This window comes from Salmo salar, chromosome 01, assembly GCF_965601325.2.
Source record: "Salmo salar chromosome 01, fSalSal1, whole genome shotgun sequence".
NCBI lineage: Eukaryota > Metazoa > Chordata > Actinopteri > Salmoniformes > Salmonidae > Salmo > Salmo salar.
In genome coordinates, this window is record NC_138291.1 from 152,611,419 (window position 1) to 152,629,552 (window position 18,134).

Genomic DNA, 18,134 nt, shown 5'->3' on the forward strand with positions numbered 1-18,134 from the left:
TCTAGATAATGATATGTTAAACATATTTCAGTTGTATTAATAGGCCCTAAGTAACGTAGCAATGTTGATTTTATATGTCGATTTGTATATTCGACTAAATCTAGTGCTAAACTGGCGACGTGGTCGTTTTTTTGGAATGAGTTTCATGGAAGGCAGTGTTGGACATCTCTAATGAAGAAAAATCGTATCTGGTTGGTGTGTGAAGGGTGTTGAATAATTGTCAGTGACTTAAACAAAATGTGTGATACTCCCCTTATTGATTGTTGTTCGTTTAGGCCTATTTACCATCGGATGCGCACAAAAACGTGCATGTGTGCAGTTAAGAGATAAACCATTAATATTGCTGAGTAGCCTTGGCTACTTGTCCGTCTCTCCATTTCACTTACTCACTCATTCAATTCAATTCTCGCTCCTCTCTCTCTCTCTCTCTCTCGCTCTCTCTCTCTCTCTCTCTCTCTCTCTCTCTCTCTCTCTCTCTTACACACACACACACAACCTCCGTCTCTCGCTCTTTCTCTCTTTCTCTCTGAAAGGGGAGGACCGCCTAATAGAGGCGGCTTTTCTTCTGCTGGAGATGGTCTATACCATAAGGGGAGTGTCATTAATAGCTAATCAGAGAGGGTTCAGACCAACCACACAGCCTTCTGTATAAAGAGGACCCTCACTGCGAAAGAACGGAACATCTTCCAACCAGCCGTCTCACGGGAGGGAATATCAACTTTACATTTAGAGGCTTTCATATCTGACACGGTTTTCAGTAGTTTGCGAGATGGGCTCGGTATTACCCGCAGAAGCTTTAGCCCTGAAGTCTGGATTTAAATGTCAGAGTCGGTCCTTGTCTGATATCATCACCTCAGACATTCTACACAGTTTCCTGTATGGACGGTGGAGAAATGTGATCGGGGAGCATCTGATGGAGGACAAGCAGAGTAGCATCAGTCCCAAGACAGCCTTCACAGCTGAGGTCCTCGCGCAGTCCTTCGTCGGAGGTAAATTGCCCCTTTTGGAATTCTTCCAATAATTTCTACACGGGCAACCAGCCAAGAGCCCAGGCCTGTTGCAATGTTTAACATCCTAATATTTGGACATTTGTTTTTGTAGTTATAATACCAAATTGTGACAAATAATGAACTTTGAAATTGTACGTTTTATTTGACTATAACATTTACATTTTTGTAATTTAGCAGACGTTCTTATACAGAGCGACTTACATTCATCATAATAGTAGCTAGGTGGGACAACCACATATCACAGGCATATTAAATAGGCCTACACTTGTCCTCAATAAAGAAGCTATAAGCAAAGTCAGAGGTAGAAGGTGGGGGGGGGGGGGGGGGGGGGGGGTGTCAAGTGCAAATGTTGGTTCAGGGAAGTTTTTATTTTATTTGTATTTATTGGGGGTGGGGATTACTTAAGATACCATTTGATGGGCAGGGACTCTGCTGTCATAGCTTCAGGGGAAGCATTGGGGTGCCAGGACAGAGAAGAACTTGGACTGGGCTGAGCGGAAGCTGCCCTCGCGATCTAAAAGAAAAATAGCCTAGATTTACTTTTTTATTTCACAACTTCTGTCTGTTGTTAGCCTATGGCAAGAAAGGGACCCTCTTGACAATCATTGACTAAAAAGTGTTTAAATAGGCCTTTAGTTCAAATGTATTCAGCGAAATAACATTAGTCAGGTCTCATCATGCATGTCGTTGAGAGTGAACCAAAAAAGTGGGAACGTTCACTCCTCTGTTCTTCCCAAGGTCTCTGTGACTTTCTCATTAGGTCTACTGTTCTCCTGTATTTTCCTTCATTGGCCCTTTTATTTCCACCCATTTAACGCATTAACTAATTTAGCGCTTTGAGACCTTACATTTAGAAGCTTGTTAGGCGTGTAACTGTTGCTGACTGAAAGACGAAGGGTATTCAATTCATTTAGTTAACTTTGTGCTTGACCTGAGAAAGTTTCCACTTAAACCGAGGGGAGAGAAAGGTTCCCTTTCTTTGATGTCCCGGATTTTATCCGACATTCATCAATCTCCCGGCAGTCTATTTCCCTCCTTTGGCAGCTATGGTGCTCCGGCACTTTTCACTTTCTGTTCCCCAGATAATGCGCCGTGAAGGCTAAATCTATTGCCATTCATACCATGTCAACCATCTAATCGCCTTTCCATTTTTTTTGTTTGAGAAATTCCTGGGTCTTTTAAACAAGTCCTCATTTAATTCAGCGCAAATGTATTGCTACAAAGTTCTTAAAGGATAATGAATTTGGAATTAGCCGTTTCTTTCAGTTGGACATAATGAATATCGCATCTGAAGCATGACCGATTGCTGGACCCTGAGCAATAGACCATTTGACCTCTATTCAGGCCGTCTTTTTGCTGTTTTAAATACATGTTCTTTGATTCTGACATTAAATAATCCAAATAGTTTAATTTTTTTACGTTTTGAATGAGAATGAAAATGCTTTTCCGAGTTTTTTTTATTCTTTTCAACAAACTTTCAATTAATCAATTTAATCGAATTAAACGGTGGATAAGAAGTTGCTTAATATTTCATGACCAAAATAAGATGCAATATATTTGCTGTGTTGGCAAAATGTTAAACACCTAATTCATGAGGAGCATAAACATTATTTAAGACCACCCCCCGTTTAAGATTTTACAATTCATAAAGTTTAATCAAAAGGTTATCAAAGCATCATATTTGGTGAATCTTTTATTCGAAATATATGTATTATAAATATCAACCATTTTCCTTTTTGGCCTTTATTTAAAGGACATGCAATAATATTAGCACTAATGCACAATGTCTGACTTAAACCACTCCTATCCTCAATGTCTTTTAGGCAAATTGTTTAGCTTGGGTACTATTTCATACATTTCTCTTTCATGCATGGATGGATTGATGAAATTCACAGCTTGGATGGATTGTACACAGCAGTAAAATAACCTATTTTTCTCTTCCCTGCAGAGGTCCAGAAGCTCTCCAGCCTGGTGCTTCCCAGTGAGGTGATCATTGCCCAGAGCTCTATACCTGGCGAGGGCCTGGGAATTTTCTCCAAGACCTGGATCAAGGCGGGCACAGAGATGGGTCCGTTCACTGGCAGGGTCATCTCCCCTGAGCACGTAGACCTGCTCAAGAACAACAACCTCATGTGGGAGGTGAGAATCAGCTGGGCAGCTATAGGGTCTGATCTGCTTTCACAATTAGGGAATAATGGAAGCAAGACAACAATGCATCTCTGTGTATGCCATGTTTTTGTGGGGGAAGCATAGGTTTAAAGGTGGCATAATCTGTCTTGTTCACAAGAGTCTGGTACAATGTTTACATATAGCTTCTTGTACATACAGCTTAAGATCTTGCTGTTGTTCTTATAGGTGTTCAACGGAGACGGCACGGTGCGCTACTTCATCGATGCCAGCCAGGAGGACCATCGCAGCTGGATGACCTATATCAAGTGTGCCCGCAACGAACAGGAGCAGAACCTGGAGGTGGTGCAGATCGGCAGCAGCATCTTCTACAGAGCTGCAGAGGTGAAAACCAAGCCAGATACTGTCACTCCAAACTGACATGAAGCCTCTGACATGTCAGCGTTTTATGTTGTGTCTGAAATAATGACAAGTTCTGCAGTTAAGCCCATTCGTTTGTAGGCCTTCTTTGTTGGTGTCAAATATATAGAGTGACTGTAATTGAATTTCCCCTTGCCCATATAGAAGTAAGGGCAACCTATTGCTGAACAGCGCAACCTTCTGGCGTTCCCGGTACTCCTTTTCGTTTTGAACATTTTCCTTCTCCTGCTCTCTACAGACTATCCCTCCAGACCAGGAGCTGCTGGTGTGGTATGGAAACTCCCACAACACCTTCCTTGGTATTCCCGGCGTTCCCGGTACTGAGGAGCATCAGAGAAAGAGCCGGAATGGTGAGACCGGAATGGTGGGGGTGTGATGACTATCAAAATCAATGTGGCTGTGGATAAACTGTATTTAGAAAACCAGATAACAGGCTCCTTTATCTGTGGGGCCAGTGTTTATGGGCTCTGCTGCAGACAACAGATTTACATCACTCTTATTTATTGCAAAGTACTGAAAATACGTTGATTCTATCCCATGTTAAATTCAACATTAGAAACGTCAGTCACATTAGTTTGTGATTCAAACAACTCAGTCACTCTGCTTCTCCTTTCCCCTGACAGAGGACTCTCACTCTTGTGACGGCTCTTCATCTTGCTCCCCCTCCTCCTCTTCTTCCTCGTCTGTGACCAGCCGTATGCGCTGCGTCATCTGCCACCGGGGCTTCAACTCTCGTAGCAACCTGCGCTCCCACATGCGCATCCACACCCTGGACAAGCCGTTCGTCTGCCGCTTCTGCAACCGCCGCTTCAGCCAGTCATCCACCTTGCGCAACCACGTGCGACTGCACACCGGAGAGCGCCCCTACAAGTGCCACGTGTGCCAGAGCGCCTACTCCCAACTGGCAGGGCTGCGGGCACACCAGAAGAGTGCCAGGCACAGACCAGGGGCGACGGGCGCAGACACTGCCTCTCAAGTCTCACCTCCTCCCCCACCGATCAACAGCCTGTCCCAACACCAGGTCCCCCTGGTTCACCATATCCCCACCATGGTGCTATGATAGCAGAGAGGAGAGAGAGACACTTGCTAATGCAAACTACACTTTACCCATGCACACCTGGGTCGCAGGCCCCTCTCTCTCTCTCTCTCTCTCTCTCTCTCTCTCTCTCTCTCTCTCTCTCTCTCTCTCTCTCTCTCTCTCTGCCCAGAGAGAGAGAGAGAGAGAGAGAGAGTCACTGTTTGCTCGTGTGGCAGGCATTGCAATAACTTTGTGTTGGGCCAGAGAGTATGCCTGGTGGGTTGAGCTGATGGTACAGACATTCTTAAATACTTTTTACTGGTTGCCTTATTTACAATCTAGTCTCCTTAGATTTTTCTGGATATTATGTTTGTAATTCTCACAAAAAAGGTCTCATGTAGAGGGTCAACTGTTCTACTAGTGCCTGCACAAAGGACTGAATGTTGGTATCAAGAGTATTTTGAGAGTAACTGTCAGTTTATCTTTGTTTGTATACTCAAAACAGTATTGCAAGGACGCAGGAGACCAAAGGAAATAGTTTGCTATTCTAGTCAGTAATTCAATTGGTAAAGACAAGTACTCCGTATTTCAGATAATTATGTTTTACCATAACAGATTACGTTTTTGGGTGGTTCTGTCATGAATTCAACTTTACATCCTGTCATCTAAGCCCCACCAACTCAGGGAGAAGGTTGTTTGAATAGTAAAGTAACAAAGGAGAATTCAAATGAAATATACAGTATGTAGAAATTGGAGAGCAGCAGTGTACATTCATTTCAGCCTTATCAACATTTGACACTGTGTAATAGACACTTTATTTCTGTATATTCATGTAAAGCATTGTGTAATTCTGAACTGTATGTGAATGTAAATACATATGCGCTTTCCTTATATTCTAAATAAATAATGATATTAACAAGTCTGCATTGTGGTCTTTACTTTTGACCAGTTGGTAGCCTACTATGAAGCCTCCTAGCATGTTGGGAATGTTTATTAGCTGTGAAGGAAGCAATAAACAAACATTAAACGCACACAAGCAGATACACCACATGACCAAAAGTATGTGGACACCTGCTTGTCGAACATCTCATTCCAAAATCATGGGCATGAATATGAAGTTGGTCCCCCCCTTGCTGCTATAACAGCCACCACTCTTCTGGGAAGGCTTTCCACTAGATGTTGGAACGTTGCTGAGGGGACTTGCTTCCATTCAGCCACATTAGTGATGTTGGGCAATTAGGCCTGGCTCGCAGTCGGCGTTCCAATTCATCCCAAAGGTGTTTGATGGGGTTGAGGTCAGGGCTCTGTGCAAGCCAGTCAAGTTCTTCCACACTGATCTTGACAAACAATTTCTGTATGGACCTCACTTTGTGCACAGGGGCATTGTCATGCGGTTTTCGACTCTCTCTCTCTACCGCACCTGTTGTCTCAAATTCTGAATGCTCGGCTATGAAAAGCTGACCTTTTGCACCCTCTACAACCACTGTGATTATTATTATTTGACCCTGCTGGTCATCTATGAACGTTTGAACATCTTGGCCATGTGCCGTTACAATCTCCACCCGACACAGCCAGAAGAGGACTGGCCACCCCTCAGAGCCTGGTTCCTCTCTAGGGTTCTTCCTAAGTTTCTGCCTTTCTAAGGAGTTTTTCCTAGCTACCGTGCTTCTACATCTGCATTGCTTGCTATTTTGGGGTTTTAGGCTGGGTTTCTGTATAGCACTTTGTGACATCGGCTGATGTAAAAAGGGATTTAGAAAAATATTTGATTGATTGATTGAAATAGGAAAGGGTCTTCCCCAAACTGTTGCTTCAAAGTTGGAAGCACAGAATTGTCTAGAATGTCATTGTATGCTGTAGCATTAAGATTTCCCTTCACTTGAACTACGAGGCCTAGCCGGAACTATGAAAAACAGCCCCAGACAATTATTCCTCCTCCACCAAACTTTACAGTTGGTACTATGCATTTGGGCAGGTAACGTTCTCCTGGCATCCGCCAGACACAGATTTGTCTGTCGGACTGCCAGATGGTAAAGCATGATTCATCACTGCAGAGAACGCGTTTCCACTGCCCCAGAGTCCAATGGCATTGCGCTTTACACCACTCCAGCCGACGCTTGGCATTGCGCATGGTGATCTTAGGCTTGTGTGTGGCTGCTCGGCCATGGAAACTCATTTCATTGATCTCCTGGCGAACATTTCTTGTGCTGACGATTCTCCCAGAGGCAGTTTGGAACTCGGGAGTGAGTGTTGCAACCGATGATTTTTACGCTTTACACGGTTCAGCACTCGGCAGTCCCGTTCTGTGAGCTTGTGTGGCCTACCACTTTGCGTCTGAGCCGTTGTTGCTTCTAGACATTTCCACTTCACAATAACAGCACTTACAGTTGACCGGGGCAGCTGTAGCAGGGCAGAAATTTTATGAACTGACTTGTTGGAAAGGTGGCATCCTATAACAGAGCCTCGTTGAAAGTCACTGAGCTCTCCAGTAAGGCCATTCTACTGCCAATGTTTGTCTATGGAGATTGCATGGCGGTGTGCTGGTGTTGCTGAAATAGTTGAATCCACTAATTTAATGGGGTGTCCACATACTTTTGTATATACAGTGTATAATGAAGCAATAATAATATTTATTTGGGAGGACAGTAGCTCCTTCCCACTCCTCCGTGCGCCTCTTAGCAAAGCAGTGATTTTTATCTTCCTTCCTGGGTCTCCTGCGAGAGGCAGGGACTCCCTGTGGACAGGTGTGTGTGTTGACTCCCTGGCAGTGTTGAGTCCCTGGTGAGGGGTGATTAAGACCTCATTCTCTACCTGGGCAACGTTAATTGTGATTTCCCTGTTCACATGTTGGAGGAACCTGTAGTGGAGGCTGCATGGACTGTGGATGAGGTGCATCTTGAGGGAGGCAATTGTGGGGAGCCACATCCAGCAGTGGCCACACCGGCACATCTCAGCACCATCCTCCTGGCGGACCTGAAATGGAGGCGAATGTCTTCATGTAGGTAGCTGGCCCCCGGATGTGAAACATCTTACCACTGCCATCCAACTCGAATTTGAATGCTTCAGACCCTGAAGGTAACAGACATCAGTTGAAAAGCAATGTCCACACAGAAGATGTTAACCACATTTTATGCTCTACATACAGTACCAGTCAAAAGTTTGGACACACCTACTCATTCCAGGGTTTTTCTTTATTTTTACTGTTTTCTACATTGTAGGATAATAGTGAAGACATCAAAACTATGAAACAACACATATGGAATCATGAAGTAACCAAAAAAGTGTTAAACAAATCAAGGTATATTTTAGATTATTCAAAGTAGCCACCCTTTGCCTTGATGACAGCTTTGCACATTCTTAGCATTCTCTCAACCAGCTTCACCTGGAATGCTTTTCTAACAGTCTTGAAGGTTGCTGAGCACTTGTTGGCTGCTTTTCCTTCACTCTGTGGTCCAACTCATCCCAAACCATCTCAATTGGGTTGAGGTCGGGTGATTGTGGAGGCCAGGTCATCTGATGCAGCACTCCATCACTCTCCTTCTTAGTCAAATAGCCCTTACACAGCCTGGAGGTGTGTTGGGTCATTGTCCTGTTGTAAAACAAACGACTGTCCCACTAAGCGCAAGCCAGATGGAATGACATGTCACTGCAGAATGTTTTGGTAGCCATGCTGGTTGAGTGTGCCTTGAATTCTAAATAAATCACTGACAGTGTCACCAGCAAATTTTTGAGACTGTACTTGAAGAAACTTTCAAAGTTCTTGACATTTTCCTCATTGACTGACCTTCATGTCTTAAAGTAATGATTGACTGTCATTACACTTTGCTTATTTGAGCTGTTCTAGCCATAATATGGACTTGGTCTTTTACCAAATTGGGCTATCTTCTGTATATCACCCCTACCTTGTCACAACACAACTGATTGGCTCAAACACATTAAGAAGGAAAGAAATTCCACAAATTAACTTTTAACAAGGCACACCTGTTAACTGAAATGCATTCCAGGTGACTACTTCATGAAGCTGTCATCAAGGCAAAGGTGGGCTACTCTGAAGAATCACAAATCTCAAATATATTTTGATTTCTTTAACACTTTTTTGGTTACTACATGATTCCATATGTGTTATTTCATAGTTTTGATGTTTCTACAATGTAGAAAATAGTAAAAAATAAAGAAAAACCCTTGATCGAGTAGGTGTGTCCAAACTTTGGACTGGTACTGTACATATCAAAATGTGTATTCTTACCTGAGTGATTCCGTCTGGAGGTACGCTGAAGCCTTAGTCCCTCTTCAATGAGATAAGGCCTAGAGGCCTTGTGGCTTTCGAATGTCCTGGAGTGGATGGCACTGGCCTGAACAAGAGCCCTCGGCCTGGGCTCAGTTCTCAAAGCGTCTCAGAGTAGGAGTGCTGACCTAGGATCAGGTCTCCACCTCTCTATATAATGTTATTCATTATGATTTAAAAGGCTAAACTGATCCAAGATCAGCACTCCTACTCTGAGATGCTTTGTGGATACGGGCCCAGGACTCTCCCTGGGTCTCCAGACTCCAGAGCTCCCAACTGCAGCTGGAGCCAAACTCCATCAAGAGGAAGAAACTGTTAGACAGTGCAGAGAGAGGCACAATATGATCACACCTAACAGCAATACTGAAATCCACAAGATAAGTACAAATAATACAGACAGAATATTCCAACGAAATGACAACATAACAAAAAGACTAGATTTATCTGGGGATTTATCTGGACCCAATGCTGAGGCATTGGGTCCAGTGTAGCAGTGACAGAGGTGCTGGAGACAGAAGCCTCAGGGAGGAGGCTGGCTGCGACAGAGGCTCCAGAGCAGCTGTGTTGGAAAAATCTTCTCTCAGCCTCATTGCAAAATGTGTAGAATTGCATGAGATTAGCTATAAAACTGCAAATTGTTCTCTTTGCTCGAAGGCAAAATGTGTACATTTGCAGGAAGTTGGCTCAAATTTCTGCAGGCCCACCCACCAACAAATTGCTGGCTACACTACTGCTCCAGAGACTCCATCAGGACTAGTAGGCCAGGTTGGAGATGCTGTCTGACCTGTTAATGAATGGCAGACAAACATATAATTAACAAACCAAAACATGTTTTACATTTTATATTCCTTTTCATTCAAAAATGTCTTACTGATCACTCTGACACTTACCTGTCTCAAACAGACGTTGCCAGCGTGTTTTGAGTTTTAACACCACCTTGGCTTCCAGGTGGCCTTCATACACTACTCTCTCTGCCAGAGTTTTTGGTTTGAAGACATTGGAATTAATTTTACACGACTTAAGCCTACTTAGCAAAATTGTGTTATGAATGTAAATATGTGTCTGCTGAAAAATAAGCATGTTTGGTTCTGCTTCCAGGGCGATTTTAATTATGATGTAGTTAAAGCCCACTTACATGTTAGTCATTTAGTAGACACTCTGAGCGACTTACAGTAGTGAATGCATACATTTCATACATTTTTTATTTTCCCATACTGGTCCCCCGTGGGAATCGAACCGACAATCCTGGCGTTGCAAACACCATGCTCTACCAACTGAGCCACACAGGACCGTGAATCTGGTTGAATCAAAATCTGGTTGAATCAAAATCTGGTTGAATCAAGGTTGTCCACGTAATAAAAAAACAATATTAATCACTGTGATGACGTCGAATCAATGTGGAAAACTGATTGGGATTTGCAAAAGTCATCAATTTTAAGGAATTTCGTATTTTTTCACCCAACTTTTAACCAAGCCCTGCTGTCGTCAGATGGCGCTATAATTCCTGATGTCGTTTGACAATGGAGAATAACGTTGTTGTTGTTGATTTCACGTTGAAGTCACGTTTGTTGACTTAACCAAATGTAAATTAAAACTACATTTGAAAGGACGTCTGTGCCCAGTGGGAGGCTATTCCACAGAACTAGAATGTGATTCTAGTTTATGGAGATAGTCATCAATGACAGTGACTGGGGTTAACATTGGTTTGGAAGAATACATACAAATAATACATTTATTGTTTTAATATCTGATTTTGTGTTTGTTTATTTATTGCCCTTTTTACACCTAATAATAATGAAAAATGCTGTTGGTGGGTTGAAGTACTGCTTCAAGTTCACCTGATGGCGCAAGAAACTAAAAATCATCTCCAGCATCCTTACGTAAACAATGTTTTTTGAAAAGCAGTTTGAAATATTGTGAAATAAATTATAAAATGAATGAATGTCCAGAGACATTATTTAGATTTTGTGGAAATCCGCATAGGTAAATTCCAATGAGTGCTAAATTCTGCAAGTATCTGATGACGTCATTCACAAGCGCCGTTTGAGTTAACAGAACAGAAGACAGAAAGCATGGCTGCGGATATGAGATTGCCAACTATTCGGAAACAAGTATCGTTATCATCATCTCTGTCTGCTTTGGATGGAAAAGATCTAGTTGTTCCCGGTGATGTGATCACATCAGATACAGGGTTTATGAGGTATGTCTACAAGCTTGTATGAACATCACGAGAACAAGTAAACAGTCTGTTCACATGCTGCTCCCATCTAATACAATTTTGAGTATGAGTTGTATCTCTTTACTGTAAATCAATATTAATCGACGTCTTGTTTATTACCTTTTTGCTTTAGATAGGTAGCTAGCTATATAGCTAGGAAGCTATTGATATTGACTAGATATGTCAGGTCTCACTTGTTAGTGCATAAATACACTACATGACCAAAAGTATGTGGACACCTGCTCGTCGAATATCTCATTCCAAAATCATGAAACAGCCCCTGTCAACAACAGGTGTGGCTGAAATAGCTGAATACAATCATTTAAAGGGGTGTCCACATACTTTTGTATATTTTGTGTAATATTCTTTAAGTGTCATTAGTAGAGTAGCTAAGGCTAGGCTTACCTATTTACTTGATTATTGTTAATATTTGCTGCACAATTTCAAGTTTCTCTTAAATTAATCATAGAATTTATACCAAGTTAATTTGAATGATGTTGACAGGCACTAATTTACGTGCATACATGACATTGAAAGTGGGTATATAGTGAGTCGTGACTAGACCATAGATGCTTTTCATTCTAGGGGTCATGGGACTTACATGGATGAAGAAAAACTAACAGCCTCTGTAGCTGGAGAGGTGGAGAGAGTGAACAAGCTCATCTGTGTACGGCCACTCAAGACCAGGTAAGTGGACCAGGTGCCACAGTAATGTCTGTAATCCTAGGCATAGATTTACCACACTGGTTAGCTACTGACTCTGTTTTAATACAACTTTTCCATTGCGCAGCATCTGCTTTTATTGTATCACAGTCTGTTTGTCTGTAAAAAAACAAAATCACTTTGTATCACTTGTGCCATCTTTATCTGTTCTTATTCCCAGGTTCAACGGGGAGGTTGGAGATGTGGTGGTTGGGAGGATCACAGAGGTATGTTTCTGTTTGAGGTGGTGACCCAGTCAGTAAAGCTAATAGCACCCTGGGGTGATTGTGCTTCTCCTGGTTGGAGCTTAGTGTTTGTCTGCTGTTTTGTAGGTGCAGCAGAAGCGCTGGAAGGTGGAGACCAACTCCAGACTGGACTCTGTGTTGCTGCTGTCCTCTGTCAATCTGCCCGGAGGAGAGCTGGTGAGTGGAATGGACAGCATATATCTGGGAATTAGGAAGTGTGGTTGGGTAATGTGTGCTTGTTCCTCTTAGCAACCAAGTAGTACTGACACTGTTGGTGAAACTTCTTTTGATATTTGTTAACGTACTCTTTCTTGGTCTTACCATCAATCAAACTTTCTATATCTGTCCTTCTTAGAGAAGACGGTCAGCAGAAGATGAGCTCACCATGAGAGACTACCTTCAGGAGGGGGACCTCATCAGTGTATCCTCTGACGCTTATCACCAACCTGGGCCCTTCTGCCTTTATAATGTCCATCCTACCTTCCAGCCTACTCTACATGGAATTTGTATTATGTTTAGATTCCTTTCTTTGGCTCTACCATCTACTAGTAGCAAGTGTCATACTCGCATTGATTATGCATTATATTTTGTACGTGACTATGGTCAAAATTCTCCTTGACCAAGTTTACTCTCAGGCAGAGGTACAGTCTGTTTTCTCAGATGGAGCGCTCTCTCTTCACACCCGCAGTTTAAAGTATGGAAAGGTACGATTATTCCATTTTTTTCTGTGTAAATACCCTTTTTTAAGTGATTGAAAATGTAAACCATTTTCCTCATATCTTATTCCTTTGCACCTACATCACATCAGTTGGGGCAAGGAGTTCTTGTGCAGCTATCTCCCTCTCTGATCAAGAGACAGAAAACCCACTTCCACAACCTGCCTTGTGGGGCCTCCATCATCCTGGGCAACAATGGCTTTGTGTGGCTGTACCCCACCCCAGGACATCAGGACGAGGAGGCTGGAGGATACTACACCAGTCTGGAGGTAAGAGCTGCCTGGGGCTACACAGCTTTGAGTGGGAATACAATGGATCCAACCTCTATGTAGATACACACACATTTTAGTAGCACTTCATTGTATCTTTCAACAGGACATAACGGTTTTACCTTTACTAGATTGTTACATTATCTACACTGACCCTTCTGTTTCCCTTTTTCACCATGCTGTTCCCCTTTTTCACCTCACTGTAACCTCTCCCTCTCTCCCCGCCTTGCCCTCTTAGCCTGTCTCTCTCTCAGATCGGGAGGTGATCTCACGGTTGAGGAATTGCTTGCTGGCCTTGGGGGCACACAAGGTGCTTCTGTACGACACCAGTGTGCTCTATTGTTACGAGTCATCACTCCCACACCAGGTAACACTGTCTATACTGATCTAGGTAATGGAAAGACGATCTGTGGGAAGCAAACCTTTCCATTCATTCAATTAGATAATTCTTTCAAAAGGGACTCAACGCAAGCCATTTCCTAATGATGTTGCATTTTTAGCTAATTTCATCAGACTTCAGAGTTTACAAAGCATATGGACTTACAGGTTTATCTCTCTTTCTAGATCAAGGATATCTTAAAACCAGAGGTGATGGAGGAGATTGTGATGATGACGCGTCAGAAACTTGTCGAACTGGAGGGTTAGAGTACCAGATGCAACCTTCCTTAACATAATGGAAGGTTTGTGTTCCCTGCATTCCAAGTTTAGGCATCAAGGCCTTAACCACATTGGAGACTGAACCTAAACCCAATGTCTGAACTTCTCTCAACCAGAAGATACCGTGACCTGTATATCCCCTTTTTGATACAATCTTCTGGCTTCACCAGGAAATGTGTTTCTCTGCTGTTTAGTTTATGAAGCCAAAAATATATAAGCAACAAGTGTTGGTCCCATGTTTCATGAGCTGAAATGAAATGAAAAAATCACAGAAATTTACCATACACACAAAAAGCTTATTTCACATCCCTGTTAGTGAGCATCTCTCCTTTGCCAAGATAACCCATCCACCTGACAGCTGTGGCATATCAAGAAGCTGATTAAACAGCATGATCATTGCACAGGTGCACCTTGTGCTGGGGACAATAAAAGGCCACTTTAAAAAGTGCAGTTTTGTCACACAACACAATGCTACAGATGTCTAAAGTTTAGAGGGAGCGTGCAATTGGCATGCTGACTGAAGGAATGTCTACCAGAGCTCTTACCAGATAATTTAATGTTAATTTCTCTACCATAAGCTGCCCCCAGTGTCGTTTTAGAGAACATGTAACCACGCCAGCCCAGGACCTCCACATCTGGCTTCTTCACCTGTGGGATCGTCTGAGGGGGCGTGGTGAGGAGTATTTCTATTTGTCATAAAGAAACTTATTCTGATTGGCTGGGCCTGGCTCCCCAGTGGGTGGGCCTGACTGCCAAGTGTGTGAGCCTATGCTTTCCAAGGCCCATCCATGGCAGCACCCCTGCATAGTCGTGAAATCTATAGATTAGGGCGTAATGAATTTTTTTCAATTTACATATTTCCTTATATGAACTGTAATTCAGTAATAACTTTGAAGTTGCTTATATTTTTGTTAAGTATATAAACTATAGCTATGTTTCTCAATAGACACCTATTTTGGAGAGGGATGGTAATTTATTTACTGAATTAAAATGTTCCTGCATTCTACAACCAAGGACCCAGCTGTTCCTCATTTCTTTGTTGTTTTTTAGAGAACTGTAGTAGAGGACTGTTGAGAATGTGTTTTTGTATGAATAACTACTCTTTTGAGAAATAACTACTCTTTTGAGAAATAAATACTCAAAGCTACTAATGCCTCAAGCTATCAGTGTGTGAAACCTTGCTCTTATCATGCTTGTAAGTAGTGCGTTTTTATTTAGAGGTTTCCCAATTAGATTATTTTACTTCAAGGGCACATGTAATGAGAGATCCTTGTGGAGGAATCTTAGACAGCCTCCCAATGTCCATAAAAAAAAAGTGTTTTTCCTCACCTAATTCTTTTTATGTTTTGTTTACTCCTACTTTCCAAAGATGAGTTGAAAAGTCAGTAAATACAAAATAGGGAAGGAAAATGCATACCAGCTTGCAAAGCCTTCCTCTTAACGTTTTGGCTCATAAAATCAACTTTACTGCCTGCCCTTTACCTTTAGTGAAACTACTATTGATCAACAGTTGATAATTTGCTGTCCTTTTATGTCAAGTCTATGACTTGTGCTACATTTCCATAGTACAAACAGTATGTCATGTCCCATCACAGAAGATATTGTCTGGGTCCCATCTAGTTGCCCACGCATGAACGCACGCTCTGACGTAAAACGTATCCCCCACCCCCATATTTTAGTAAACCACCTTGCGTACGGAAATATGGCAGCCTCAGCGACTACTGTCCTACCGGTGTATATTGTTAATATTTTATCGAAAGAGCAATAAATACGTTTAGAAACGAGGGAGATAGAAACGACGAGCTTGCTAGTTGCACATGTTGAGAAGGAGCTGCGAAAACGCCCAAGCAACACACTGGTTGGCTCGAGAAGTTTGGAGTATGCGCCTTGGTTAAAGTGCCTGGGTCGGTGTGCACGGGAGAGGAACTCCGCAAGACAGAAAGAGTGGACACGAAGTTTGAATTGGAATTGAATACTAAGAGTTGGGGGGACACTGGACACTTCGGCAAACCTTTATTAATGTTGTCAATATTGAGTCAAACGAGACGACGAAGTACACCGTCCGAAGTTAGAACTGGTTATTAGTAGGTTGACTGTTCCGATGTTAATTTCCAGGGTCTCGCGCTGCATACCACCATCTAGCCAGTAAGGCTAGCTCCATCGTTAGCTGGAGCTAGTTCGCTAGCTAGTATTCCAACAAAAAAAATGTTGCACAGCCATTCTTGCGTCTTCATTGCTACTAAATAACATTATTCCGTTGTCAGAAATTGTATTCAAATACAGAGCGTGTTTAAACCATTTACATTTGCTTTCAGGTGAATGAGTAATGCCAACGTTAGTTAGCTAGTTAAGTTTCCCATGATTTTTCCTCAAACACATTTTATCCCGCGGTAGTGTCTTGTCATGCGTGATTGTGGCCTGAAAAACACTGCGAGATGTCCAGATGACAGCAAAATGTTAGCTGAATGTCAAATATACAATCAGTCATGTCAAATCAGTGGATTGTATGGTGCTGAAAATCAATACGTTTGTTGACCAAATATGGGACGTAGGCCTACATTATATTATTACATGCTGGATGAATGTATGCCATCATAATTAGGCCTTAGATCTTCATGAATGTGTCTTGATTGGGGCTCCTCCAGTATCCTATGTGACTGCCTGTGTCTGTTAAATAAAACACAAGTGCCATAAGAGACCAGATCTCATCTGACAGTAAGACTTTACCAAAGCAGTCAATGCATGATCAAGAGGGTGGAATCAGTGAGAAGGACTTGCCGGTCTATTTGCCGTTGCATTGACCCCCATCAAAACCCCCTGGATTGGTGTCAGCGGTGGGATGCTGAAGTGAACATCTGGAGAGGCCAAACTGACTGAGGGAAATCGCACCACGGAGGTGGTCCCTGCTCTCCATCCCCTGCCCACCAGGTGCCCCGGACCCAGGCACTGAGAGAGCCCAGTTTGGAGACCCGGCTGCGGCCTGGCACCCTGCCCTTATGGGGCAGCAGCCGGGGAAGTTTGTTGGGGACCAGAGGAGACCGAGTCTGCCGACGCTGCACTTCATCAAGGGTGGGAAGAGAGAGTCATCACGACATGGGGCCCATCACTGTAACGTCTTCGCTGTGCATGGTAAGAACACAGTTTCTGTACAATAACATCAGACTGAAGACGGAAAAGCCGTGCGGTTGAGTCCGTTTCTGCAGAAACCTGGACCCTTAACAACGTGATGAGACTTTGTTGCTCTTTGCTAAAACAAGCAGGGTGTTATAGCAAACCAGCACACATAGAAAGGTGCAGCAGCAGCACACATAAATAGAATATATGGCAGCACATGCAGTCAGGAGTGGAAGAGAGGAACAAATATGTGTAAAAAATTATTATACTAAACAAAAATATAAACTCAACATGTAACAATTTCAATTGAAGTTTTCATGTTGTTCAATCAACAAACAAAACACATTCACAGATGTGGCAGACAAATAATATAATAAAATATAAAACAAAACAAACAACACATTTGCAGCAGCACTATCTGTGATCATGTTAGCTATTTTATTAGCTGAGATAACGAGCAAAGAATTCGTTTTTCCAGCACCTTACACAACATGTATATACACTCATCTCCCAAATCACCCCATTCACTCTGTCCAATTTGAAACATAGTTGAGTAGTGGAGACCAGTCTATCAAACCTGGGCTGTCTCTTGCGGAGGTCATAAGTGATCTTTCAAGAGGAAGAAAATTAACAATCTGGTCAATCTACATTTTGAATGTAGGAGAAGAATTAGAAGCCCACAGTAAGTGAATAAATTTTTTAGAAAAGTATGTGATAGTCATAAACACATTTTCTCTGTCTGGATCAAGAACAAAGTCCCGCTGGACATTAAGAAGATAGAGACAGGGGGTCATATCAAACTGTACATCTAGTATGTTCTGTACAGCAGTATGTATAGATTGCCAAAATCTGATAATCTCTCTACAACTCCAAAATGCATGCATATAGGTTCCACTTTCAGAGGTAGAAATGTCTCTATTCATTCTATGTAGTCTCACTGAGGTGTAATAAAATGTGTAAAAAATATATATATAATTAGATTCTTTATTTTTTACATTAGTAGAGGAGCAGTATACCCTGTCACAAACATCCGCCCATCACTCATCACTGATAGCCAGACAGGTTCTTTTCCCAGATTTCTTTCAAAGGAGTGAAGGAGGAGCCCACATTCTCAGAAAGGAGTCAAGATATAGGAGATTTTGCCTTTGATGGATTGTGCTGTAGCAAGAAGGTTCTCAACTTCATTCAGCTGAGCTCTAAAACCTCCCCTTGGAAGTGAATGAGGAAATTACGTGTCTAATTTAAAGATCTGGGGGGAAAAAAGAAAATAGATTTTTTTGAATTCACTGCAGAGCACTTGAAAGGATTTCAGTGTAGTTGTGTTCTGATGAAACAGGTCTGAAAAGGTATGCA

General features: G+C 42.4%; 3 protein-coding genes across 3 annotated transcripts in view; all 3 read left to right on the forward strand.

The window, feature by feature from the left end:
* The first annotated feature begins 561 nt into the window (after positions 1–561).
* On the forward strand, positions 562–5,497 carry LOC106566964 (PR domain zinc finger protein 12-like). Its single transcript, XM_014135665.3, has 5 exons — positions 562–989; positions 2,959–3,149; positions 3,366–3,521; positions 3,796–3,907; positions 4,181–5,497. The coding sequence occupies exons 1-5, from the start codon at positions 770–772 to the stop codon at positions 4,615–4,617; spliced, it is 1,116 nt and encodes a 371-aa protein (XP_013991140.1). The 5' UTR covers positions 562–769; the 3' UTR covers positions 4,618–5,497.
* A 5,390-nt stretch (positions 5,498–10,887) lies between these two features.
* On the forward strand, positions 10,888–14,814 carry LOC106566956 (exosome complex component RRP4). The gene is made up of 9 exons (XM_014135658.2): positions 10,888–11,060; positions 11,664–11,765; positions 11,962–12,007; positions 12,113–12,202; positions 12,381–12,446; positions 12,661–12,729; positions 12,834–13,010; positions 13,249–13,377; positions 13,575–14,814. Exons 1-9 carry the CDS (start codon positions 10,933–10,935, stop codon positions 13,653–13,655), a joined length of 888 nt encoding a protein of 295 aa, XP_013991133.2. The 5' UTR covers positions 10,888–10,932; the 3' UTR covers positions 13,656–14,814.
* Positions 14,815–15,343: 529 nt separating this feature from the next.
* LOC106566947 (tyrosine-protein kinase ABL1) overlaps positions 15,344–18,134 on the forward strand; it is a 65,004-nt gene continuing 62,213 nt past the window's right edge. Inside the window, exon 1 of the mRNA XM_014135631.3 lies at positions 15,344–16,796. Coding sequence (XP_013991106.2) covers positions 16,664–16,796 — 133 coding nt within the window. The 5' untranslated portion in view covers positions 15,344–16,663. The remainder of the gene's footprint in view (positions 16,797–18,134) is intronic.

What these genes read in the sequence shown, in the direction of transcription:
- LOC106566964 (XM_014135665.3), top strand. Translation starts at nt 770, where the DNA reads ATGGGCTCGGTATTACCCGCAGAAGCTTTAGCCCTGAAGTCTGGATTT. An exon ending in CGCGCAGTCCTTCGTCGGAG is followed by an intron (nt 990 to 2,958) that starts GTAAATTGCCCC and finishes TCTTCCCTGCAG; the next exon opens with AGGTCCAGAAGCTCTCCAGC. An exon ending in TCTTCTACAGAGCTGCAGAG is followed by an intron (nt 3,522 to 3,795) that starts GTGAAAACCAAG and finishes TGCTCTCTACAG; the next exon opens with ACTATCCCTCCAGACCAGGA.
- LOC106566956 (XM_014135658.2), top strand. Translation starts at nt 10,933, where the DNA reads ATGGCTGCGGATATGAGATTGCCAACTATTCGGAAACAAGTATCGTTA. An exon ending in ATCTGCCCGGAGGAGAGCTG is followed by an intron (nt 12,203 to 12,380) that starts GTGAGTGGAATG and finishes TGTCCTTCTTAG; the next exon opens with AGAAGACGGTCAGCAGAAGA. An exon ending in GATACTACACCAGTCTGGAG is followed by an intron (nt 13,011 to 13,248) that starts GTAAGAGCTGCC and finishes TTGCCCTCTTAG; the next exon opens with CCTGTCTCTCTCTCAGATCG.